The sequence below is a fragment of the Manacus vitellinus genome, unplaced genomic scaffold (genome assembly GCF_001715985.3).
Source record: "Manacus vitellinus isolate BGI_N305 unplaced genomic scaffold, ASM171598v3 scaffold_1_pilon, whole genome shotgun sequence".
Classification (NCBI taxonomy): domain Eukaryota; kingdom Metazoa; phylum Chordata; class Aves; order Passeriformes; family Pipridae; genus Manacus; species Manacus vitellinus.
Genome location: NW_021939396.1, coordinates 35,950,871 through 35,978,751, shown reverse-complemented (window position 1 = coordinate 35,978,751; position 27,881 = coordinate 35,950,871). Strand labels below are relative to the sequence as shown.

The following is a 27,881-nucleotide window of genomic DNA, read 5'->3' as shown; positions in this document are numbered from 1 at the left end:
GTAGTTTTTCTGCAGCATCTAGTTCAGCTTTAATGGTCTTATCAAACTTGTTTAAGAGCTTTGGTTTCTTCTTTTTAGCTAGAAGATTTAAAAAACACACAGTTCATTACTTCTTTTGCATTTTACAGCAATTGTCTGGAGTAACACTTAACTAGGGAATGTGCTGGTAAAGTGCAAGATTTCCAAGTAAGGCAGTTTCAAATTACACTGAAAAGAAACTGATTTCTTACTTATTACAATCAAAAATTCCTATATGGAAAAGTAAACTTCAGTCATTCAAATTGAATGACTTGGCAGCCAAGTTTTAGATAAAGAATTTTTCATCACATAACAGTCAAAGATTTTTTTTTTTCCAAATGGTTCAGTTGATGTGGAAGAACAAAGAGAACTGTTATTTTCCCACATTTATATGGTATTATGAAAAACATGATTACCAGGACATATTGTGACTATATAGGCCTACTTCTTTGCCTAGAGCAATTAGTGAGGCTGCATCTGAAATGCTGTGTCCAGTTCTGGGCTCCTTAGTACAAGAGAGATGTGGAGCTCCCGGAGCAGGCCCAGCGGAGGGCAACAAAGATGATTAAGGGACTGGAGCATCTCTCTTACAAGGAAAGGCTGAGGGAGCTGAGTCTGTTCAGCCTTCAGAAGAGACAACTGAGAGGGGATCTCATCAAACAACGTCTATAAGTATCTGAAGGGAGGGTGCAAAGAAGGATGGAGTCAGGCTCTTCTCAGAGGTGCCTAACAACAGGATAAGAGGTAAATGGCAGAAAGTGGTGCACAGGAAGTTCCACCTCAACATGAGGAAGAACTTCTTTACTGTGTGAGTGACCATGCACTGGAACAGGCTGCCCAGAGAGGCTGTAGAGTGTCCCTCACTGGAGATATTCAAGAACCATCTGGATACAAATCTGTGCAAAGCGCTCTAGGATGACCCTGCTTGAGCAGGGAGGTTGGACCAGATGATCCAGTGTGGTCTCTTCCAACCTCACCCATTCTGTCATTCTGTGATTAGAAGAGTTCACAGAAATCATAGTTACTCAGTAGAGGGGAGTTCTTGTTGAACTCAAGTTCAACACTGAAATGTCAGACCAAGACCTCTAAGTGATCAAGTTTCTACAGCTTAATAAGCTATCACACAGAAGCAGAGCAGCAGCAGCATGTAGCAAACCAGCCTTGAAGTAAATTGTGTAAACTGCATTTAAAGTAAATGGAAGTAAATGGTGTCAATTCAAACAGCTATTTACTTCATAGCACTTCACTCTTAAACAATGTCTATTTGGTTGCATTAAGTATACTTAATGCAATACTTAAACTACTCTTAACTAGTTGTTAAAAAATGCAAATATGTTACTGAAAGGATACAGCAGCAGGTAACTGCTTTTCTCCACATTTGCTACAACTCAACTTTGATTTTGCATTTCATTAGGAAAAAAGGACTCCAACTTTTCTGACACAGGCAGGGGAAATATGTATTGGCTGATACCAGTAACTACTAGTTATACATATATGTAATCAGTAGCACATGTTTTTGCTTTAATGAGGGATTACTGTTTTTCCCCCTCTATGGAGAATAAGTCATTAATAGCATGAAATTATTTCTTTCTTTGTTTAAACAGGGAATGTTGTAACTGGTACACATAAAGCTAAACCCAAACATTCTACAGTTTAACATCACAAGACTGCTGCAATGCTACAGTAAGTATTTTGGATAACAAGTCATTGTAACTAGCTATGTTTTATTCTGCTTCCCAAGTCCTCAGATGCATTGTTCAGGAATTACAAGAGCCATCACATACTACTGGAAGCTGTGCTCGTGATTCCTTAAACGATACTGTCTCTGAGACCCTGATCCTACATACAGTCTTAGGCAGACAAATCATGTCATCTATGTTAAACCTCAGAAAAGACCAATGCCTTAGTTCATGCTAAACCAATACTAAATCCATCCAATCATGAGAGGATCTCCTAAGTCTGAGCTGCTTCTTTATGGGATGAAAAATAAAACATTCTTGACTACTTTTGGGCTTTTTGGTGTGAAACTTTCACTGTCATATTCAATGTCAAACTCGGACAGCTCTGTGCAGAGAGAGTTTTTCTTATACTACCTTTTTAAACCCTTCTGCAGCATTGGTGTGTATGCACAGTTGAATAGATGCTATTGTTTTTCAGAGGCAGGAGGGAAACAGAATTCAAGTTATCCTACCAAATTCCATTTACTTATTCACAAAGGTCGTATGAACCTTTAAATCTAAAAATGTATTAATATTTACAAAGGAAAGGTACTAAAGCAGCAGTGTATTAGGATTATTATATCCCTGTTGATCCTTCTTATAATAGAAGGCACCATAATCTTTAATTGCATTATATACCAAGAAGTTAAGAAGAAAAAAACATCAAAACTATCCGACATATAGGAGTTTACAATTTTTTCAGGATGAACCACCACATAACATACTTTAATATATTGGTTTTGCTCCCCTAAACACTTCAGGTTTCATTGTAACCCATGACTTGAAATCAAGCATTTATACTGAAGCACACAACAATGCATTTAGGGAATGTAGTTATCATGGAACTAAACTGACCAAAGAGGAGCTTTGTTTTGTGTTTTTTCATTATACACACGTTTTTAATGTCGGTTGTTCCTTCCCCAAGGAAGGAAGGAAGTCGGAAAGCAATACTTTCCTATCTGTGGCCTATTCCAGTCTTGCTCTGTCTTACTTTAATATTATGCATTAAATAGGAAAGGAATGTCTTTACCGCATTTTCATGCAGTTAATGATGATAAGGATTAAGGAGCACAGCACTGGCTCTCCTCCAAGTGTTCACATCCTTTGAATCCAGTAAAACTCACAGAACCAGCTCCTATCACAAAAGCAAGGATCTCTCCACCCCAAACCTTCAGTGCACAGTGACTAACAGGTATGGTCAGAAGTTTCTTACACAACATCACTGGGCCTGAGAAGAATAATTCGTAACATGCAAAAGGCTTGTTGGGTTTTGTCTCTGTTTTGTTTTCTTTTTTCTTTTCTAAAAATATGCCAACTCAGTTTTCCAAGCAACCATTGCTATTTCTAAAGCCTAGCTTTCTCAACAGCAGGTGTGGATGAACCCAGAAACATCAGCCCAAGGAACCAATGAAAGCAAATGACGCTAAGGACTTTTTAGGTTCATTGAGCTCTTAGCTGCCATGTGAAACTGTCCATTGTTGTGAGCAAACTGAGGCATGTCAGTTCCTCTGAGTACATGACCTGAGAACCTTCCAGCTGGACATCACCACCAAACACCTGGTTTCATTTCTGTTCTCTAAATAGGAGGCTGTACATAGACACGAGAAATAATGTAACCCCCAACTAAAATGTCAATTCGCAGTTCTTATGGCATGAATGAAAATCTTTATCTAAGGCTGGTGAGTCATATATGAACTGTGTATTCAGTAAGACAGGACAGCTATTTGTCAGCTTTTTAGCTTTCAGCATTCATGGAAAGACAGAGTCACTTGGCCCTTCCCAAACTCAGTACGCATAACAACAGCAAGGTTCCTTTGAGGCAAAGGAAAGCAGCTTTCCCACGCACAGAGAAACTGTTACTGCCTGTGGGACACTGTTTCTGCTGTTCATTTGAATTTACAAGGAGATGAGAAATAGTTCATGAAGAAAGAGTAAATTAAAATCTTAAAAGTCTGTGGCACAAAGATGCAATATCTTTCCCTTCATATCCAACTTGGGTGATGTGTTGGAAGAACCTTTTTGTCACCCTCCATTACAAAGAAGTATTATCTGACTATTTTCAGTACAATTATATACCATCTCTAGACCAGCGGGAGATCAATATAAAAAGCTGGAAAGGAGCTGTTAACATAAATATTATTCATCTGCTAGGCACCAATATAACACAGTAAACATTATATAACGAGCAATCATTTTCATCTCCCGTTCTACTCCTTCCTGTGTTAAAGGATTCACTAGGGAGCTTTCAGTGTAACCATCAAGCATTCCTCTATATTAACCAGATAGCCTGCTATCTCCCTGCAGGGGTATTTTAATAAATTATCCATTTCCTCCTTCTAGTGCAATAATCTTTTAGCAGATGTGACCCAACATATTAAATTCAACATTACAAAGTTAACTCATCTGTTTTCAGAGGAAAAAACATGTAATTTTTCTTCAATGGCAGATTGCACCACGTCACTGAGGTTGTGCATAATCACACAACTCCTAGGATGGTTTGTTGTCCAAATCAGGTTGAGTGTTAAAACGGTAATAATTTTTTAATGTATCATATTATGGTATTTCAAGAAGAATACTGAGGACTTTCAGTAATAGCCTTGGATGTAAGGATAGGCTTTGTATCTAGGACTGCTGTCTTAGTATTCCTTAAGACTCCTTCAGAGAAAAGGGCTTCCACTGTCAAAGCAGCAAGCTAGGAAATATTCCTATAAGAAGCTCTATGCTAGTTCTTGTGTTGGAGAAGAAACAATTACCACTGATGACAGGCAATCTCATATCTCCCTTATTAAGATATAGAAGAAAATAAAAAGAAACAAAAAAAAATAGAAGGAAAATCTTTTGGAGGTGATAATGTATTACATTAAATGTGCAATAAACTTAATAGCCTGCCATGTCATCCAATACGAGATGATGAAATAGCTACTTTATATACCTGTTCTGGCATATGAAAACTAAAATACCAGGCATATTTTGGTTTTATGTTGAAAAACACTTTGACATCACCAAAAGCAGTGACAATCTTTTTTTTCTACAAAAGACAGAGAACTTCCTTTTGAGTAATATTGAATGCACTGCTAGATACTCCTCAGACCACAAGAGCACTGCATAAAAATTAAGGAAAAGTAACCAAATGATTAAACATGATTGAATTACTTACTTTTGATGAACGGTTTAGAAATATTTTGTCTTTCATTGCTGGGGTGGGGAAGAGAGCAACATTTACATCTGAATAAGCAAGAACAAAGAAGACTAAAAAGGCAGTAGTAAAGAGTTTGCCAGTGGAAGAGAGGTACATACTGCTCTGTAAAAAGTAGCTATAGAGATGAAAAGAATAAATTATTTTCTGTATCATCATAGTCAGGATAAGGAATAGAAGGCTTAAAATTGCAACAGCAGGAAATTTGGCTTGAACATCTGGAACTACTATCTCTGAGCAAGCACAGTGGAACAGGTTGCTAAGGGCAGTTGTGGAATCCTAATTACTGAAAAATTGTAAGAACAAGCTGTATAAGCATCTGCCAGGAACAATGCACACAGCTGATAAGGCCTTCAGTCAACCAAATAGGCAAAGTAAGCTTTAGGGTCCCACCTAGTCTTATGTTCTACAATTTCTGTAATTACTTCTATATGTCAATGCACTGTAGTGACAATACTATATTTACACAGGTAACTTCCATTCTCTCATTCAATAATCAGAGAAATCCCCACAGAAGCTTGCTGTGCCAGTCATCACAGTGACCAAAATTTCTCCTAGTCCTACAATCGCAAACTGAAGTCCAAAAACTTTTCCCAATGCAAAACTTCATCTCAGTACTACAATAACAGAGAAGCCATAAGTGATTAAAAACAGTGTTGTGACAGAAAGCAATCTCAATTACCACTGCTGTTATTAGCTTTTTCTGTAAAAAACTCAAGCTAATAACATTTAAAAAATCAAGTTCTGTGTATCTTCATTTGAAGCAGATCTATCTTTTTATCTTAAGGAACAGTCCAGACAAACAGTATTAAAAAAAAAACAAACAAACTTGCAAACTCTATGTTGATTTATTCACAGAATTATATTTCCTGCTACTTGACAGCTTTTAATGTGAGAAGTTGCCTGAAGAAATAATAATAAAGGAATTAAAACTCTTTTAGGATTGCTAGACAAATGCCCTCAAATAATCAAATGTCTGTATAGTTCTGTATAACTGAGCAGAACACGAGCTTTGAAATTGGTACAAAATGCCAAGTAGCCAATTATGTTAATGCAGAAAGTGCATCCGAACCAATTACATGAAGCAACAAGAAAAAAAATGATAACTTGCACATAGCAAAAAAATTGATTACATATCACCCTAAGTCCAAAGCAATACAGAAAAAACTCAAAGAAATAACACAAATAACTACTAATAATACTTCTATAATGGAGTAAATGAATTTTCTCTAGCCTTCAGAGAAGGGGGAAAGGGTGTATGTGTGAAATCTCTCCATTTCACATTTTCATCTGAAATATAACACAATCATCCAGGCTAAGGAAAACCTCATTCTCCTAAAAGAGAAAACACTGATGACCTGCCTGATTAGACACCAGCCTGATTTCTCAAAAGAGTAAATATCATTGGCCAGAAATAGACAAAAACATTGAATACTATCATAATTCTTTCACGATTTTTTTATCCTAAAGAGACATCATGCACTTGGCATTTTAACAGATAGCAAGTTACTTTTAAGTGGGTCAAGATATTTTCTAAACTATTCTTTTTCCTGAAAGGATCACTTAAAAGATGGGGTAGGTTTAGCACAACACATAGCATGAACTGCTCTGTCCTTGCTGATATACTCTGAGCCTCTGATCAAAGAATACATGTACGGTTTTGTTCCTGAGCAAAGTAAGCGGGAGATAATATCATGCTGCTATTAAAAATCCCAGAACAATTAGTGATTATCTCTAAAAACTACTATGCACTTTCATACAGGTAACATAAATCTTCTCTCACTCCTGTGCCTTGTAAAAGTTGGGAGCAGATATTCTACAGTTCTCTGATTTTATTCTGACACAACAGCCATGCTGTGTTGAGAAGAAGGACACTGCAAACAGTGAGCTTGTTAGCTGCTGTCCAGAAAGACATCTCAACTGGAACTAGCTCAGGCATTTTTTCACTCATTTTTGCTGCCCTTTTCTCCTCCTCTCTCTTTTGCTCTGAGTACTAATTATTCCTTTTCCTAAGCCCTCTGCTCCCTTTCTTATGTTCAGAGCCTAGTAAAAGTGGTGAGGTGGGAGGGCAGGCTTACCTCCTGCACTGGAGCTGACACTTTGAACCTGTTCTGTTCACTGATAGCAATGACTGACAGCCTGGACGGTCTAACTTGGAGTTTTGGGAGGAAGATTGCCTTCCACATAGCATAAACAGTCTTGTTTTAATGTTTGGAAAGTAATGTTGCAGGATTTATAGTTAATTGAGAGGGGTAGTAGCCTGCTCTGTGATTATGAGAGTACATCTTAGATATTAGTATAAGTATTTCTTGTTAAAAATGTCTTCTAATGACATTTCTAGTTCCTTGGAAATGGCAAGGTAATATCGTTACAAACTGTCTGTGGACTTGGGGAGAAAATATGAGGATAGAAAGATACTACTCCCTATCCAACAAACCACCTCACGAGAGTGCTTTGGTTCTTGTAATTAGACTTTTTTATTTACTCATTAATTTGTTCATATTGTCATTATCATATTAAGGGAGCATTCCTAGTGGCTTCCTCAATCTTACATCTGCTACTACTGGCATGTAAAACAGGCAGGAGTTAGGACTCTGGCTTTTAGTTAACTCCTTCATAAGGCATAAAGATTCAAAATAAAGCCTGGTCTTTACAGTCACCTTGAGGACACAAGGTACCCCAGGTTTTTAAATTGAAAAGTACTCTGGAACAATCCTACTGCATTGACTATATGTTGTGTTTGCTGCTGCCGGGTAGGTTGCAGGTGTCCCTGCTCATTGCAGGGGTTGGTCTAGATGGCCTTTAAAAGTCCCTTTCAATTCAAACTATTCTATAATTCTATGACTTAAGTCTTAAATACAGTTTTAATAAGAGATATAACTATTTACCTGTAGAGGTTATAACTCTATAGTTATGTCTTCTCATATTATGCCATCTCTAAAAGCTAATCTGAACTAAAAACCTCCTCGTGTGATGCAATCTCAGTCACTCCCAGCAAAGGCTCCTCCTGTCAGTTCTCCATCTTAAACTGTCAAAAACTAAGGAAGAAATTTCCAGGGGGGCCACAGGCTTTGTTTCCTAAACACCCTCCTATTCCTGCTGCGATACAAATTCAGTAATAATGCTCTTGGCAACTTGTGGATGGCAACTTCTGAGTGTGGAACAATGACAAGTAGATACCAATGATCATGGTCTGTAGCTGTTTTCCAAGTAATTTCGTGACCTTCTCTTTTACTAATTCCCCTCACCACTTCACCCCCAACACTCCAACCTCCCCGATCCAAGTTTCAAAGTTTTAGTTATAGGTTGAAAAACATACACAGATATATATATTAGCAGACCAATTACTTTTACCTGGAATTCAAAATTTGCTCAAGTAATTGTCCTCCTTCCTCATACTAGTCCCATATCATTACCCAAATTGGTTTTGGAAATTGTGCTGCCTCTCAGTGGGCGCTTGAATGAGAATTTGATGATGATGAAAAACTCCTGTCATTGTCCTGTTGTTTGGGAAGCTCATTATGTGAGATACAGAGTGTAAGTGATCCACTTGTTTTATGGGTTTCCATAAAGATAACTTAGAAGGTATAAAACCAAGTAACTGCATCTCAACAATTTAAAGCCAGGAGCACTACAATAATTAAAGGACCTTTCTAAACTGTACTGGTAGAACAAGCAAAACACTATAATCAACTTATCTGGGGAAGTAATCAGACAATAAAAACTGAGGTATTTTAGGGACTAATAAAGCTTGAATCTAATGACTATAATAAATCTTTAGCTGCAGCTATTCCAGAACAATTTTCCTCGCAGTAAAAAGTATTCTACAGGGCTTTCTGTATGAAATTATTACTGGTTGGTTGGTTAGATGTTGATCGTAAGAAACAACTGAAGAACCATAATTTTATTTTGGCATGTATTTCCATCATCTACCTCTCTCTTTCACCATTAAGTCCTTGGGCTTCTCAAAGGCTAGACTCAAGCTAGCCTTTACACAAGCTACTATTTTTACGTATAGTGGATGGTTATTGTAAGTCATTTCATTATATTGTTCTAATAGTTCCATAAAACTAGTACATAATGGTAGGGTTTTCTACTATCAAGTATGTACACCTAGTACAGTAAAGTATTTCCTGCTAAATCTATCCTGTTAAAAACAGAAATGTTGATGTAATTGCCTTGCTTTCCAAGTTTTTTTTACTTTTTATATGTAATGCTACCATGTGACATATATAATACTTAAATAAAATGTTTAAAGTTTGCCAGTCCTAGAAACTTACATTTAAAATACTAATATACAAAACCAAGACACCTTACCAGAAGATCATAAAATTATTATTCCTAAGTACTCATATATAAAATAACTGTCACAAAGAAAATGAAAATAGGAATGAAAAAGGAGCAGTAAAGAAAAAGAAAAAAATAGGAAAGACAAAGAGCCAACGAATCCCTTGGCACAGGCCCTGAGGTTTCTGTGCATTGTCAGCTACAAACCAGGATCCTAGTGAAGGAGGCTGTGCAAGCTTCATGCAGTGACAGGGAATGCATAAGGCCAGAACAAATGTCATTGTAGGGAGAACAGATTCACAGTGCTCTCTAGCAAAAACCTGACTTCCTTTTCCATTAATTCTGCCTCTGCATCTTCCTACCCAAACTAAGCTAGACAGAAACCCTTATTTGGTAAACATGGAGTTGACAAGGACTGATTTTAATGTCACCTGTCTCTCCAGCCTTAGCACAGTTGGCAGTGCTGAAGCCAGCTCCTGGGGTCAGGCAGCCCAGGTTGACTCTTGCCCACAGATGCAGGAGGAGCTTGGTGAAACTATGATCTACAGAATCCTAAACTGGGACAACACACATTTTACTCTTGAAACAGTAGGAGTTGTCACAACCACCCCATGACCCAGTGCAACACTATAGGTTTGGAGAAGAGTGGTTGGAAAGCTGCCCACTGGAAAAGCACCTGGGGGTACTAGCCAACGGCCAGGTGAACATGAGCCAGCAGTGTGTCCAGGTAGACAAGAAGGCCTATGGCATCCTGGCTTGGGTCAGAACTGGTGTGTCCAGCAGGATTAGAGCAGTGATTTCCCCCTGTTCTCAGCACTGATGGGGCTGCATCTGAATCCTGTGCTCAGCTTTGGGTCACTACAAGAAAGATATTGAGGTCTGGAGTATGTCCAGAGAAGAGCAACAAAGATGGGTCAGGAGTGCAAGTCTTATAAAGAAGCAGCTGAGGGAGTTGGGATTCCTTAGCCTGAAAAAAAAGGAGGCTCTGGGGAGACCATAAAGATCTCTACAACTACCTGAAAGGAGGTTATAGTGAGATAGGGATCGGTCTCTTTTCCCCAGGTAACAAGCGACAGGACAAGAGGCAATAGCCTCAAGTTGCTCCAGGGGAGGTTTAGATTGGATAGCAGGAAAAATTCCTTCACTGAAAGGTTTGTCAGGCTGCCCTGGTGGTATTTAAAAGATATGTTACTTGGGAACATGGTTCAGTGTTAAGTTAACAGTTGGACTCAATGATCTTAAAGGTCTTTTCCAACCTAAACAATTCTATTGTTCTATTCTGTGATCACGTAAGAGCGGAATACATTGATGCCAGCCTTGGAAACAACTGTGTGTTTACTTTGAAAAGCACATGCTCTCTGGATGTTTATCCAATTTTAGTTTATCTACATCAGATGTACAGCAGCTAAGCACCATTACTATTTAACGTGGCTTAAATCAATCTTCCCAGAAAGCATGGTTTTAAATTTCAGAACAGACTGTTACTTTCAGACTTACCTTTTTCTGTTTTGTCTTGTTCGGTTTCTTTTTCACTTTTCCCTGGAATATTAAAAATATAATTTCATTGGAATAAATTTATGTTTATGATAAAAAAAGAGATACAAGAAAATTAAAACTTATACTCAAAACATAATTGAGCCAACAGGACTTCTTTGTTTCATTTTTATTTTTTAAAGAAACCATAGATAACTTTCTGAACTATATAGTTACCTTTAAGGTCTTGCCCTGCAGATTCTTCAAATATTACATTATCGCTTTGATCACAAAATATTTCCTAGAACTTCCTCTCTAGCTACTTAGTAGATTTTGGTGATACACATTCACAGTATGCAAGAAAGAAAATCTGTTAACTAATTAAAAACTACTGGGAACACTAGCTTAATACATACATTTGATCAAGATATGAAAAACAAAATCGATTGGGAACCAAACTCTCATTTTCAATTGAGCACTTGAAAGCTTTTGTTTTATTAAACTTTTAAAATAATTTAACAGCTGTTCTGTAAACATTTGACTGCACAGGTAAATGTTAAGACAGTCTGTAGCGAAGACAGACTACATCCTGTACCCAAATCACGTATGTGTGTATCATGAAGGTAATAGATACATAAACATCTTTTTCCCTCCTCTAAACACTATTTGATCCTGCCTTACTCTATAACATATAGAGTATCTTGCTTCACAATTACAACACTCTTATTCTGTTTCCAATTTTGTCCCAGTAAGCTTCCAATATTTCATCCTAATAAACTTAGAGAACACTAAACAGGGAGGTCAGTTAGCTTTTTAGTTAGTTATTTTCCTCTCTAATATATACTGTTTAATTTTGAGGTATATATATACATACATATATAAAAAAAAATAATTTTCTTAAATTTCCAAGTCATTTAGAGACACCTTGTCAGAATATTCAGTCTTCACTGTTTTTCAGACTGATTGCTCAGAAGCATTACAGTGTGAATAAAATACACCATTTAAAATGCTGGAAAACATTTCAGTTTTTCATGGAGAAACTGGATTATGCACATACTTGAAATCAAATTATTTAACATTCTAATTTCACCCTTTACTACAGATTGACAACTTCTGCTACTGAGAGTATGGACACTACAACCACTACAACTCTGATTTACATTCAGCACAAGACAGAATGACCATGAACTTGATTATGATATGGTAAATTAAATAAATATCATCACGCTGAAAGTCATTCACCCCTTAAATTACATCATGAAATCTAGATTGTCAATTAAATAGAAAGAAATTACAAAGATGTATAGAGTCAATTACATACTAAGGGATAATTATTACTATAAGAGTATATTAATGGAAGTGTTATGCAGTACTTCCTAAAACACCGACTTTTCTATTTTTTTGTGCATAACACATGATAAAGAAAATGGTCGTGTATATCTGTACATCATCTGAAACACTGCATTTTAAAAAGAGCAGTAATGCAGGTCCAGATGAGATAACAGTTTATATTTATAGTTTTTACACAGAACAGTTTATATACTCATATTTCTATTGTTTTAATCAGCTCACATTACCATGATACAGCATGCTACTTAGCCATCCATTTTCCCTGTATCTTCTCCCTTATCAGCAACACCGATATTCTCACCTCACCTCTTCCCTCTACTTCATTCTCGGTCACTCAGTAACCTGCTTCCACACATCCTGGACATTCATGTTATTTCTGCAACTTCTTTGTCATCGCAGGAAGAATAAGGTATAACCTCATCACTCTAAAGCCTGCTTCTACCTCCTGTTTCTTGTCTGGCTTCACATTTCTTTACTACTGAGACTCATGCAACATACAACCTACAGTTCTCTATACCTATTTATGCACTAGAATCAGTTCTCCAAACTCTCTCTCGGACTTTTTTTCAGTCTGGATTCTGCTAAATTAGCTGCCATTGATTTTACCAAAGCCTCTCCAATGATCTCCAGCTTCTCCTTCTAGGTAGCTGCTTCTGAAATTCATCACAACTTGATCATGTTAGCTCTGAAGATCTTGTTTCTCTCAGCTCTCACCACACTTAACTAAGAATTCACTTCAGCAACATATTCAGCACATATTACTTTTTTCCCTCCACACTGATCCCTAGGATACTTCGATGGTGCAAAAGGTTTTAATTATGCTATTCTGATAAAGGCTTAAAAATGTGCCGTCTCAAAGACAGGGATATGATAATAAATTTTAAGACTATTTTGTCATCAACTAAAATCAATTGTAGCTCAAACAAACAAACAAACAAAATCTTAGCTCTTCAAACCCCTTTCATCTTTCACTCAATTTCTCCATTTCCAGCAAAACAAACCTAGATCAAAATCACAGACAAAACAGCTTTAGCTAAGCTGTACAGGTTAGGACTGCTATCACTGTGTAACAAATGCACCAGGTATTCCCAAGAAGGTTTCTACAATGAAGAATAAATTTATTTTTCATATTACAATACATCTAAATGTTTGTGGCTGCATGTGACAATGACCCAAGTCACGATTAAAAGTGTATTTCAGATGTTGTAGATTTTACATGAATCTCAATCAACACTATAAGTGTACAATACAATTTATTTACATACACACAACTTCTGAAACATGTAAAATTACAAATGATATTCAGTAAAAACATTAAATTTTTCAGTATCTTTCCTATATCAAATCTTAGCTATTTTCTTTATGCCTTAGACAGAAGTGCCATGATATGATATCTTTTCAATTACAGAGAATGTTAAAAAGTCACTTAAATTGTAGTAAATTGTTGGCATTAAAATACAACTTTAGGATCCTACTCTTTGCTAATTGGTATTTCTTCCTTTGATTTCCAAAAAAAGCAACTGAATCCAAGATTTCATAGATTCACTGAAATATAATAAGAGGCAATGTAGTAATGTGAAAATATAAGAAAAATGTAATCTCTTGACATTTTCTTAGACTAACATTCGGAAACATTGGATTATTAAAGCTATGGAGGTCTTTGAAAACTGAAAAGGTTGAAGGAATACTTTTGTTTTCAAACAGAGAACTGTGCAGACCTTACTAGGTTTCTAATCTAACCATGGACCATAACCATAACATTCTGTATGAAAGGTAGATATCACACTTTCCCCGGACGTTTGTGTTTGTTAAAGAATGCTATCGCATCCATTTTAAGTTACAAACAGAAATTATGTTCATGGAAAAAATTCAGGCCAAACTGGTCACGGAATGTTAATGCTCCTAAAGGGCAAACAGAATGCAATTATAGAAGATACAGACCTTAGAGTACTGTCTGTTTCCTTCACATAACAGCAGTTAGAAATAAAATTAATTTTACTTGCTATATTTCCTCCTCCTTGTAAATAATGTTTTCAAATATATTTTTAAATATTCAAATTTATAATTTAAAAAATAATATTAATTAGTGGATGAGTCAATTATCCCTATAGTTAATATCTACCACATTTAGGAATAAATAATGACACTAGAAAGACAAAGATATTCTTCTGTGTTTTATTGCAGTCAAACAATAAAATGGATTAAATATACATTTTTCAATAGTCCACTTGACCTTGCTCAGCTTGGCATATTTTTGTAAACATGAAGCACGTAAAATCACATACCCAGTTACAAAATACTTAAATTTGATCACAGCATAATATACTCTCACAGTCCCATAATTCTACAAATACACTGTCACTGGTATATAAAAAGTCCTCCATTCACCATTCTAAAATTATTACCAAGATTCCTCACAAAATATGGCTTTGTAAAAATTATTGCTCTGCAATTCACAATCACAGGTAATTTTACTACAACATCCCATCCCAAAACACATCACAGTCTAAGAGTATTATTGCTTTCCTGAAAAGTCTAAAGAAATCACTTTGGGACATCTGTATTTGTTGATCAGATGCAACACTCACGTGGAGTCTCACCGAAATCCCAATACCAAAAAAAAGGCAAGCATATATGATGCCCCTTTCACTATGAAGTTAAGCATCTAGAAACCTGACTTCAAAACAGTGTTACAGAACTTGAAAATCTCCCTGTAAACCCAAAGGCAACCACTATTAGGGTTACCAAATTGACTTTTCTTTTTATAAATTTATCTTACTTTATTTCTCCTAAGCTCCTGTATCAGGCTTGGCAACTTCCTAAAATCACAGCAATTATTCCTGAGCCAAAAAGGAACACATGCAAAATACCAAAGAATAAAATATGTCTCCAAAATTGTGGAACAGCAGCACAGAACAGGTAAAAACCACACCTGTTATATTAAAATCCTAAATCACTCACAGTCTAAATTTCAGATGTACCATTTATAAGAGCATTTATAACTGTAGGTCTTAAATTTTGACATCAAACTTTTCCAAAGGTTGAATTTCAGAAGTTTTTTTCCTTTTTTTTAATAAAATTTGCAAATCAAGTATTTATACTCAAGTTTTTAAATAATTTACTGAATGTAAAGCTAACTAAATCTAGCTTTGAGATCATTATATTGGGAGGCAAACTAGAAAAATTTTACTAAATTCAACCTGATTCCAGCAACTCAGTTTTGTTGCAATCTCTACTAACATCCTGACAGACTATCATGTAGTCTCCAGACAGTTTTGCTTTATAAATCAAATGGGCACAAATAAAAAGTTCTAATTCACGCATCAATGGTTTTTGAAAAGTGTAATTTAGTAATCTGTCCTTTTATTGGTATAAATTAAACACACACATTTTGCATCTTGTTAGGCTATTTTAAAAATAACCTGAAATTCATGTAGTGTAACTGTCGACATAACATCAGTGCAAAGAGAGATAAGTCAAACTTCACAGCATAGTGTGTGCCTGATTAGTGTTTTTAATAAAATGCAATTAGTCTGTATGCTATATCAGCAGTTATAAAACATTTAAAAATTCATAATATGTTTCATTTGACCAAACTGCTCTGTACATACTGTACGAATCCACAACAAAAGATATATATTAAAATCTGAAAAAATGTACTTGCTGCTACGTTATAAATAGAATATTAACAATTGCTTAAACAGTACATGAAATGCAGCTCAAAGTTGCAACTCTGTCACAAACACAGAAGAAAAAAATAATGAATTCACTAAACTTGACCAAGGGAAAAAAAATATCAGACAGGAATGTAAACTAAACATCCAAATGTTAAAAATGCTTACTAAAATGACAGTTGGCTAAAACCCAGTTACAACATCTTAGTGTTCATTCCCCAAACCCTGAACTGCTTGGTAATTACATCATAAGATCTATTACAACCATCTGCTCCCCTTTTGTAGCGTATGGTTAGGGCTGGTCCTCCTGATGTAGGGACTTTTCTTTTGAAGCTTTAAGTATCTGAAAAAATAAGGGGAAATCTATATTAAAGGACCAACCAAAACACAACTCACTCTAAAACAACAACAAAAAAAATCTTAAATGGTAAAAAATGCAACTTTGTATCAGACTAGTCAGTTTGAGAAAGCTATAATTTCTAGGAGCTACCTTAAGGAATATACACAAAGTTGCCATATAAGGTGGGAAATATTTATCTACACAGTAAATTTTTTTATTACCATATGGCACTTCATTTACCTTGTAAAGGAAATCTAGGCCATGTCCCAAACACATTAAACCAATTTTTTTTGTTTTGGTGGGTTTTGTTTGGGTTTTTTGTTTATTTGTTTGTTTGGTTTGGTTTTGGGTTTTATTTGTTAAGGTCAAAGACAATTGGAAAAGAGGAGCCAGGGAATAAGGAAGGGTCAAAGTTCTAAAGTGGAAACTTCTCTACACATAAGGGATTTCAGCAGTTGGTAAAATAAATGTAGGGTTATAAAAATGTCAAGGATACAAGGTGAAGGGGAGGAGTGGGACAACCCATAGATATTTTATATCTGAAATCATATAAGATGGATCAAAATCCAAATACAGAGAGCAATGGTATCCCAAAACCTGTGATATGTCTCCCCTAAAATATGCATCCAACAAGAATCACTCTATCACAACCACTGCAATTTATGTGCCAGTGTAAAACAGGATTAGTAAAAAAAAATCTGAAGCTGGTCTATCACATCATTCAAGTGCATTAGTTAGAAAAATGTGGATTATAACTGAAGCTAAAGTAGCCTGGAAAAGAATACCAGTAATAATTTTAGAAATAAACTCAGAGAATTGGAAAACAGTATCTACAGATACCCAAACATGTATTTTAGTAGTATTACTTCTTTTTTCTGATATACCCTGAAGTCAGAAAAAAAACTTTTTACTTGCACTCCAGCATATTCCAATCCCACACCCAATCTCTTCACTGGTGATGTGAGAATGTTCCTCACAGCTAAATTCAGCCTCTGAACTATCTCCTGTTTTCTTTCTAAAAAAACTAAATTCCTATGTTTTACCTTATGATAAAACAGCTGCTCCCAACCTGACAGAAACTGTTGAAATGCAGTTGCATCAATTTATAAAACTGAAGAATAAGGACTCTATAATGATATTCTGAATTTCTTTTACACTGTCTGAAGTTATGTATATTACATAAATAGATGTAAATATACGTAAAGAGTGCATATGTGTATAAAGGGATTCTTCATTCAGAAGAGAGTTCTTGGTTGTCTGTAGTACAATGAACTTCAGTGCTGAGAGAACAGGAAATATTAGACTTTGAATACCTAAACACAAAGACTTCTGACAATAAAATCTCTGTACTGAATCTTCCCTCACAAATAACATATTAAAAAATCCATGGTAAACATGAATGTCATACTCTAAGAGGAATATTTGAGAGTAATGTTGCTTTCTAACTGAAAGATTCATATACAAAAAAGGCAGATAAACATACTGAATAGCAGAAATAAATAATAATTTAATACTTATTTTTATTCATGGTCAACAGTCATTTACATCCTCTGTTTCTTTTCTCAGTTTTCTGAGATGCTACTTGAATTCTACTTTTTGTGCAGAAACAATAAGAGGTAAGGGTAACCTTGTGATTTAAGAAGTGTTGTACTAGTTTTGGAAACAAATACAGGTAAAAAAAAATAGATCTAAAAGATCTTTTGAAAGCATCAGGAATGCATAGTATTTCAAACTAGAACATGCTATTATTCTAACAGTGTTTGAAAACAGTAAAGATTCTTTTAGTATCACAGTACAACAAAAGGAGAGTGGACAACTATGTTCACAACTATGTTCATTTCCACCATCATATTTGAAAATACGTCTGCAATTAAAGGAATGATCGTCCCTCTGTACTCAGCACTGGTGAGGTCACACCTCAAATCCTGTGTTAATTTTGGGCCCCTCACTACAAGAAGGACATTGAGGTACTGAAGCATGTCCAGAGAAGGGCAACAAAGCTGATGAAGGGTCTTGGAGCATAAATCCTATAAGGAGTGGCTCAGGGAGATGGGGTTGTTTAGCCTGGAGAAAAGGAGGGTCAGGGAAGACCTTATCTCTCTCTGCAACTACCTGAAAGAAGGCCATAGCCAGGTGGGGGTCGGTCTCTTCTGCCAAGTAACAAGTGATAGTTAAGAGGAAACAGCATTGAGTTGTGCCAGGGGAAGATTAGATCAGGTATGAGGAAAAATATCTTCCCCAAAAGGGTGTTTAAGCACTGGAAGAGGCTGCTCACAGGGAAGTGGTGCAGTCACTGCCCACGGCAGTGTTTAAAAGACATGTAGATGTGGCACTCAGAGACATTGCTTAGCGGTGCACTTGGCAATGTTAGGCTTACAGCTGGACTTGACCTTAAGGATCTTTTTCAACCTAACTGATTCTATGATTCTATATATTTTGGAAATCATCACTACTGTACAAAACACCTAAGATTATTTTTATTAATTTATTGCTGCAAGACTGAGCCATAAATTACAGCATAGAAGTGACAGAAATGTGGTCCAAAACTTAAAGATTTCAAGTTGGCACTTGCATTCTGACTTTAATTTTAAAATAGTATATGTAAGCCAACAGATCATCCTCAATATCTTCATATCAACACAACTGGCACTGTGCAGTGGAAACTTTCTAACAGTCCAGTAAGGGCCTTTTTGTTATTTTAACTTTAAGCAGAAATATTTTCTGAGAGAAAACATGTTTTCCTCTTCTACCGTTACAACTTAAAGCACAACAAACCAAACCAAGAATACCTTTGCTGAACTTCTTGCCATGCTGTCAAAGCAGCTACTGTTTGTTCTTATACTGATTATAAGCTTTGGTTAAGAATACTCCCTATTCATTATGAAACAAAACATTTTAGATAAGGCGTCTATTAATTGATATCTATGGCTTCAAACATTTCAACACACCATATGGCTGTTATAAACAGATTAGAAAGACCTCACAGACAACACAGTTACATATTGATATGAGCATTTCAAATCACCTCAGTTAAGGTTCAGCAAATAAATTAAAATATTACCTAAACCATGCCTTCAATCTGTACTTGGCAACCACAAAGGTCTCCTATATTTTTTCACTTCTCTGGTTACTTTTGGCACAACCAAGAGCCAAACAGAAGTTTCCTTTACTGCATGGAAAAAAAAAAACCACCCCAGAACCCTCTGGGCACCACACCTCCTAAGAGCTTCTGCACAGTGCAAAGATTAACTAACCCAGAAAGGTGCTCAGGCTAACAAGAACAAAGCAGAAATATAGCCCTCAGTGCTCTTGGATTGCAGCTCAGCTGATCTACTGCCCCGAGATACAACTCTCACTCAACACAATTACTTTGTTACAACTAACAAATTAGTACCTTATAACAATTAACTCCAAAAAGCAGTGAAATGTAACAATATATAGTCTCCAAATTCCGAAGCCACTTAGCTACTCTAAAAATGGTTTTGGTCAACTCTATGTTTACTATTGTCAGGCAATAGATGGAAGAACTGGAAGTGCTCTTGTTCTTGATATCAGTTATGTCAAGAAAAATGCAATGGCACAACAAAAAAAGTCCTGTTTCCAGAGCATTGCTCAAAGAATGTACCACAGCCAAACTCCAATAGCTCTGACTGACACTCAGAGAATTAACAGTATCACTGTCCATGATCAGTTACTCTGGAGAGGAAGTATGCACATATTCTGAGACCTGAAATTGTTCTATTTCCCTTTACAGTAAAACTGTCCAGCTCTATCTGAAATCATTACAAATTAAGTTGTAAATTAAAACCACTAATAGTTTATTTGGAATAATAATTACCGAGTAATTACTGCTACCACTGATCAAGTACACAAAAAAATTATCGCTTCAAAACCAAAAAGCAACTTCGACATTACTGATATCCCTTCATGCCTCTCCACAAAGTAATTTGTTTATAAATTTCCATGTAGCTAGAGCTTCATTTTTTATTTTCTAAAAAATCCCAAGCATTTAAAATTGACTTACCCACTCGAACATCATTTGAATAATCCTCAGCTTGAACAGGTATTTCTGTAAATCAAAAATGTAAAAATAACTCAAGTTGGATTTCTCCCTTAATATTTTTAAAAGCCACTTTTTTCTCTTATGTTCAAAACAGTGACCTATCAAGACCGCTCTGTAATACTGCTTTTGCAGAAGCGGAATGCAAATTTCTTCCTCAGATGAATTTTTCCAAGGGGAAGATTAATATTTAAGGAGGTCAATGAGTAAATTGCAGAATTGCACAGTTTCAAAAATGATACTTCAAAATTCTGAAACTATACTACCCAAAGCACAAATCTCCCAGTTTCACATGCTACTGCATACAGGCTTAGAAAAATTCATATACTTCCCAGCTGCAATTGTGAAATACTTGACCTCAAAATTCAATTATTTTTAATTCCATATGTACGTTTAAATTAGACATGTCACACATCACCAAGTGTTATTACTGCTAACAGACTGAAGGCTGCACACAGTCCCTATTAATGCAGTCAGGCTCACCAGAAAAAACTTCACAATAGCCAGGATGCTGGTTGCAGACAATAAGAGGAATCAAAGAGAGGGAAATACATTCTCTGACTTGGGAAGCCCACAAATAAAGCTCAAAGTTGGGGAAACTTGATTTCTCACATATACTCTCTTTCCCAAGTATGCACTACTGACTGGTTGGTGGAAAACAGAGCAAAGAAAAGAAATCTTCAGTTTTATCATATGGCCTAATATGGTCATTTTTATCAATGTAAGTTTTTCTGAGTTGGTAGCACTCTCAACTTCTAAAACTGAAGAGTGCTTTGAAAGCCATTAAAATATTGTCATTAAAAAACCCAAGGTGACAGATTCCAACAACACAGATATGTTTGTCCTCAAAAGAAAACAGCTGCAGGAAAAGTTATGAATGTATTTTTATTGCAGCATAAAATTCTATTTCACAATATTTATAATTCTCAATTTTCTTTTAAGTGGCAAACCCATGTAAAACATAACATACAAACCTGATTCCTCTGGTTCAACAGCCACATCGTCTTCTGATTGCTTACTTTCTACTGTTACAAAGAAAATAAGTGTTAAAATTCATAAATAGTACATTTACAATTTTGTTCTTATCCCCTAGCACCCACACAATCAAATCAGTATCAAATGAGAAGGAAGAGAAACTGCTGTTTCCCCATTTAATTAGAATGCATTTTTCAAACAGAAAATCTAAATAAATATAGCATCAAATGCTACACACTGTGCTCAAACTAAACTACTTAGATCACTTAGCTCTAGCTGACATGTTTGAAAAAAACTTGCTTAATGACATTTTTAACTTCTAAGAACAAATCTTTAAATCACACAGTAGTAGTAGTTTAAAATTTCCCAATACCAATACAGCAAACAAAAATTTACAACTTAATCTTTTTGAGTGGCAACGTTGAAAATTAACACAGAGCTCCAATTTGAGGAATGGAGTAAGTACTTCATATGAACATCATGAAGTTCAACAAGGCCAAGTGCAAGTTCCTGCACTGGGGTCAGGTGCTGGAGCATCTCTCCTAAGAAGACGGGCTGAGAGAGTTGGATTGTTTAGTCTGGAGAAGAGAAGGCTGCAGAGAGACCTTATCGCAGCCTTTCAACAAGGGATCTCGTGAGAAAGACAGAGACACTTTTTACCAATGCCTGCAGCAACAGGACAAGAAGCAATGGTTTTAAAGTGAAAGAGGGTAAATTGAGATTAGACATACGAATGAAATTTTTTATTCTGAGTGTGGTGAGACACTGGAACAGGTTGTCCAGAGCACTAGAGATGCTCCATCATTGGAAGTGTTCCAAGTCAGACTGGACAGACCTTCGAGCAATCTGACTTAGTGAAAGATGTCACTGGCCATGGTAGAGTTTGAACCACGTGATGTTTAAATGTCTCTTCCAACCCAAACTGTTTGATGATTCTACATACACATTTATCTGCTTTGTTTTTCATCTGCTTGTTTTTTAATTAAATTAATATAATTTTTTTCTTTCACAAACTATAAAAACTCATACCTGAAACATCTTTAGCAACATCAAAATCTTCAGTAACTTTATCTATAATAAAAAGGGAAAAGTATATAATGAACTTGCTTTTTTTTAACATCAGATTTTCAAATGCATATATTTTATCAAAAGACTTTAAGATCACAGTTACAAAATATATACCTGGCTCTGTGGCTTCATTCACCTCCTCTGGAAGGTCATGAATAGCTAAAAAAAACCCATTTGATTCAGAGCAATAATGAAGTCAAGCCCTCAATTTATGGAATTTACACACAGCACAAAATAACACAACTAGCGCACAGACATGTTTACCTGTGAACAGTAAACTGCTATTGACAAACAGGAACTTTGATGAATTTAAGGGGAAAAAAACCACTAGAGAATTCCTTTACTTCATTCTAAACTAAAGAACTGTAGTTTTTTTTCAATCAGCTGTCTGAGATGATTCCAAAGAGCTGCTATTTCAAGACAACAAAGTATACAGGACGCAGAGAGGGTACTGCAGACAATTTTTAATTGCTTCTGCTAATTAGATAAATGTACCCACAAAAGTCTGCATCAAAGTAGAGTTAGTATTTGCAGCCTGTACATTTTGAATGATCTTACACACTGGTTGCAAGGTTCTGAGCAAAGATCACAGCAGGCAGCAGGTTGATTATCTGTGCTGAATTACTGTGTTCCTACTGTCCACTAAAAGCCTCAGATACCCCACTTTGTGTCACTTGAGACCTTAAAGATGAATCCTCAAGGACAGCATCTTAAAAGGTGTCTCAGCTCATAGTCAAAAACGTAACAAACCTTTGCTGTAACTGGCAACTGTCATAACTGAAGGTGACACAGATTATATATCTCAATATATACAAACAGCAAGATTAAGTTGATAATTGTTATGCTAACTTGCTTAAAATATTTCTCTGATTTTGAAAACAATATGTATTCTAATAACACTTATTTAGAGGTATTTCTACTTGACATATGAAACAAAGCTTTTCTAATATGTTTCATAAAGAGAAATATATACAGATGGTGGGATGTGTGTGGGAGTTACACACACCCCACTCACACATATACATACATACATATGCATTAATATATATATGTATATACCTGTATCTTGAGTCTCAGTCTGCTTTTCATGTTTGGGTTCTGAAAGAAAAAATAAAGTTGCTGGGTGGTTTATAGGAAAAAATATCCTAAAAATTTGGTTGTTAAGCATCCAGGTAACTTCTTTAATGATAAAGTCCTTAAAAAACTTTCCCTACTTTGGGGTCTGAATAGATACATGAACCCTCTTGGGAGCTTGTAGTAGAAATTTTACACACACACACAAAAAATATACTTAATGTGAACATATTGCTGAAATTTCAAGCCTTTCTATCTACATAGGTGAAATGCTGAAAACAATGACAACATTAAATCCATACTTCTGTACAGTTGCTATAATTTTTCTATGTTCTTAATATTTGAGTAAAGAGTCAGTCTAATTTTTGTAATTTTGAAGAAATAGATTAAGAATACGAAATATTTAATTTTAGATAATGTCTGAAAATAGAGGAAAATGCTATCCATTGTCTGAATTTTCAATATACACTCACCGTAAATTTTAGAACTAAAGAAGTTCAAAGTTCATTCAGTGTTTTGAATGATTTCATTATCTTAACAGGTACTAACTCTCATCTGAAAAAGGTCAATCGGCCAATTACGTAAGATTTAAAAAAACAACCAACCAACCAAAAACCCCTCACATCTTTATAGCAGTGATTCATCTTATAAGGTACTAATGGTCATATGGTTCTCCCTACATTCCTTAGAAAAAAGTTCTTACAGAATATCCTTAAAAAACCATCCAAAACTCTTTAATTCTAATGAAAATCTCAAACTTGCTTTCCTTCTCCAGTTTCATTGCTACAAGCTGTAGCAAACTCTTCGTAAAACTACTGAAAGTTGTGTACAATAACTGAGTTCTTCTATTCCAAATTATATGATCAATCTATTTACACACTCCACTGTAGGCTATCATACACTTATTTCAACTACAGAATTTTTAGCATTAGCAATAACCTCAGTGATGTGATTACAGGAACCACGATCCTATTAGAGCTGGTCCCTGACTGAATTAAGAACCAAGTCATACAAAGCAAGAGTCACAAAAGAAACTGAACTGCTCTAGCCAACAATCCTCTTGGCACTGCCCTCAGCTTTCTGACAATTCCAGAAAGCACCAGAATTTAAGAAAACATTTCATCAGAGGGTCTTGCCAGAGGAGGGGAAGCATCTGATAGAGATGGGGAAGATACACTGACTCCAGAATAGAGAAGCTTACACTTCTGTTGACTTCACAGACAATTTCATCTCAAGCTTTAAACTGAATCTTCTTGAGGAAGTGAACTGCAGTTTTGGAGCCCATGCCAAAACCACAAGCTTTACATTTGAGAGAAAGAACTTCAGATCTCCACAATGGTCTCCATCCCTTCTTTGACTTTAAAAAAACAGGTGCTAAAACTGCTTTTCTCCAGAAACAGAGCAAATCTGTTTCACTTTCAATCCAACCAAACTAGTGGAAAAAGGTACAAGAAAGATGGGTCCATAGACAAAAGGGATGGAAAAGGGGTGCAACAATGGTGTCTAGCACATGAACGTGAACATGCCCTGAAACTTGACTGACTGAACTCCTAAGGAAAAACTGGTGTGTCACAGGAAGGCAGATCAGTTGACCCGTCTTTTTCTTCCACACTGCTCCAGGCTGGAGCTCTGAAATTCCTCCAAGAAGAACAAACGCATGGTGCTTTCTCTTACAACCAGAACGTCTTCAAGGGAGAACTTGAAAGCAAGGTAAAATTATGCCATGAAAAAGCGAACTTTTATCAAGAGAAAAGCAGTTTGCCACAGATTATGTTGAACTGTGGGAATAATTTATTCCATAAAGAAGCCTGGTAAGCAAAGAACAATAAATTTTTTGACAGTCACCTGCTACCTTAGAATTTCCTTTGGAGAAATATTCCTATTCTTGTTATCATCCTAATCAGAGGATTGGATGCTATTTAGAACTCTCACTGTAGCACACAGAGGCAACTCACATGAAACCACTGCTTGCTGAAGCACATGAATTACTCACAAAATAGAGTGATTCACTGTTATGGTGCCAGGGTGCCAGAAGAGACTGCAGAATATGAAATAGTTTTGCAACTGATTTTATGAAAAGCTGACGTAAATTACTTCAGTTACCTCCCTGATCAAAAAGCTGAGCTTACTCAAAAAGTCGATATAAATAATAGTTCTCGAGGGCATGGAAGCATTTTCTGTCCATGTCACCACTACATATGAAGAAGTATGAAAGTAAAGATTAAGAGTTCCACTTCTTCATATCTAGGTGCGAGAAGCAAGAGGAAGTGATTCCTGTCTGGGAATCGATCGTAAAATAAATATCTCCTGGAAAGGTGGGTAAAAAATAAGCCCCAGGAAAAAATCTAGAGGTCTCTTGGTTTTCCATCCTATTAATGCCAAGACATTTTGTCAGGGGCACCATCACTGAGGCAAATAAGTATTTTCTGCAGACTGCGAAAGACACAGACTATGTGCTAAATACACTTTTGGGCCACTAAAAGTCTTCTGGCATCGAAAGACAGACTTAAAAATGATAAAGCATTATCAGTAGGCTTTCTTATACAGGTCATGAAGCCATCTAAAAACTACCTATAATTCAGAATCAAAATATTCTTAAATCATTTCTATATACAGCTAACTTCTACAGTGCAATTTTGGATCTTGTTATGGTTTGCTTGCTTTTAAAAAAAATTTTAAAGACATTACTTTCTTCTTGACATCACATTAACTTCAACATCTCTGACATATATAAATTCTTTTTTTATCCACAAACACTTCTATATGATTTAAAATACCAATATCCATTCTCCTGAAAATTCAACCCTCAAAATATTATTCAGCCCATTTGGGTGATATTAAAGAGAAGTAGTACTCATATAGCTCTTAGTATTTTTTCAGAATATAAACAAAAACATGTAATAACTGATGTAATAACTCATTAAAGAATGGAAGTTATCTAAGAGCTCCAATGTTTTCAGTGTTGGGTGGTTTTTTTGCATGATTGTTTGGTTTGGGGACAAAATTCAATGAAACTTCAATAAAAAGAAATAAGACTTTGGACTATACCTGTGTAATGTTCCATAGCATCTTCTAGTACTACCTCAGAGTCACCTTAAATAAAAATATTTTACATTTCCATCAATTTTCATGCAACAGCTAAATATCACGAGAACTTAAATAGTCACATATTTAGCACAAGAATAACAGAACTAAACATACTGAGTTAATACTACAATATTTTATTTGAAAGTAACAGCTGAATTGTAAAACACATCCAGGAGATGCACCATAAGACAAAGAGTATAATAAGTTCATGCACATTTGTATTTAGGTTTAAAATTAAGAACATAAGTGGGTCTTGGACAACCAATCCATTGATTAGACTGCAAGACTCCTGACAGAACAAGATTGTAAGTATTTGTGGATTGGATTCATGAAATGTTATGCTCACAAATGGAATGGTAACACAGTGGTAAAAAAATCAGGCTTACTTGAAACAACCTAAAAACTGTTTGAAAATAAAACTGTGATGAAACAGTCAATATGACATATTACTTTGTAGCAGATTTTAAAAATGTGAGATTATATCATCATCTGAAGTAACGAAAATTTACAAACCTGGAGTTTCTGGATCACTTACTCTTCCCTCCATAGATACAACATAATCATCTGAAGCTGTAAATTAAATATGAATAAATATTTTGACATAAAAAATAGGATTTTTTAAAAAATATTTGATTGTTTTAACTTGCACCCATAATGCATCTGTCAATAGCTAAATGTAGCTCCTTAGTTGAAAACTGACAAATTAAAACTTTACAAAGTGATACAACTTGACACATGGCAATCTAATGGAAGGTCTTGGGTCACTCTCTCTTGTAGTCCTCTGTTATACAATCTGTATGAAAAGTAGATCCACGTGAGCCATTACTCTCCAGCATATTTTTTAATATTTTTTTTAATATAAATGAAAAATGTAAACTTCCTCTATCTTCAAATTCTACAGTATCTTCTTAACTGACATGCAGGAGTCTGACTTCATGATGATCCACAGAAGACAAGATATGAGCCAGAAATCAGACCTTGCAAAATATGTACTTCACTTCTGGCATCACAGATTTACAGCAATTTACTTCTTTTCACTACCTAGCTAAATATTTGTATTATTCTCCCCTATGACTACAATTCTTTGCAATGTTGTTGATATACCTGGTATGACACATCTGAAAAAACACGATACTGAAGGTAAGAAACTAATCATCACAGCTTGGATTCTAAACCAGTAACTGGAAAGCAGTAATCTCCTACATAGTTTGGAATAAACAGTGTTAGTTGAGTAAACAATTTTTTTTCTACTTTTCTGTCACATTTGGCATCAAACAGGACTGCAAAGTCCAGAACTAACATTGAGTCAAAAAGAAGAAGCCTAGTCCAAACATAAATGCATATCTAATGTAAATGGAAAAGGCTGTCTGTACTATAAATAAACACTGTTAGAATTCTGAAGAAAATATTTATCAGACAGCAGGTAAACTGTAATATCGACCTAATGCTTCTACATAATGGGAAAGATGAGCTAATGCCATTGTACATGATATCAAGCACAATCGGAAGATGACTATAAGCTAATTGGATTAGTCCAGGCAAAATTTTAAAAAGCTTTCAA

The 27,881-nt window shown here is 35.5% G+C and overlaps 1 protein-coding gene across 1 annotated transcript; it reads right to left on the bottom strand.

Moving 5' to 3' along the window:
• LOC103755464 lies at positions 1–26,896 on the bottom strand. Its single transcript, XM_029959463.1, has 8 exons — positions 26,834–26,896; positions 26,282–26,326; positions 23,219–23,257; positions 22,121–22,162; positions 21,091–21,138; positions 20,081–20,125; positions 10,717–10,758; positions 1–78 (listed from the first exon to the last, which is right to left on the bottom strand). The coding sequence occupies exons 2-8, from the start codon at positions 26,300–26,302 to the stop codon at positions 52–54; spliced, it is 264 nt and encodes an 87-aa protein (XP_029815323.1). The 5' UTR covers positions 26,303–26,326; positions 26,834–26,896; the 3' UTR covers positions 1–51.
• Between the last annotated feature and the right edge of the window lie 985 nt (positions 26,897–27,881).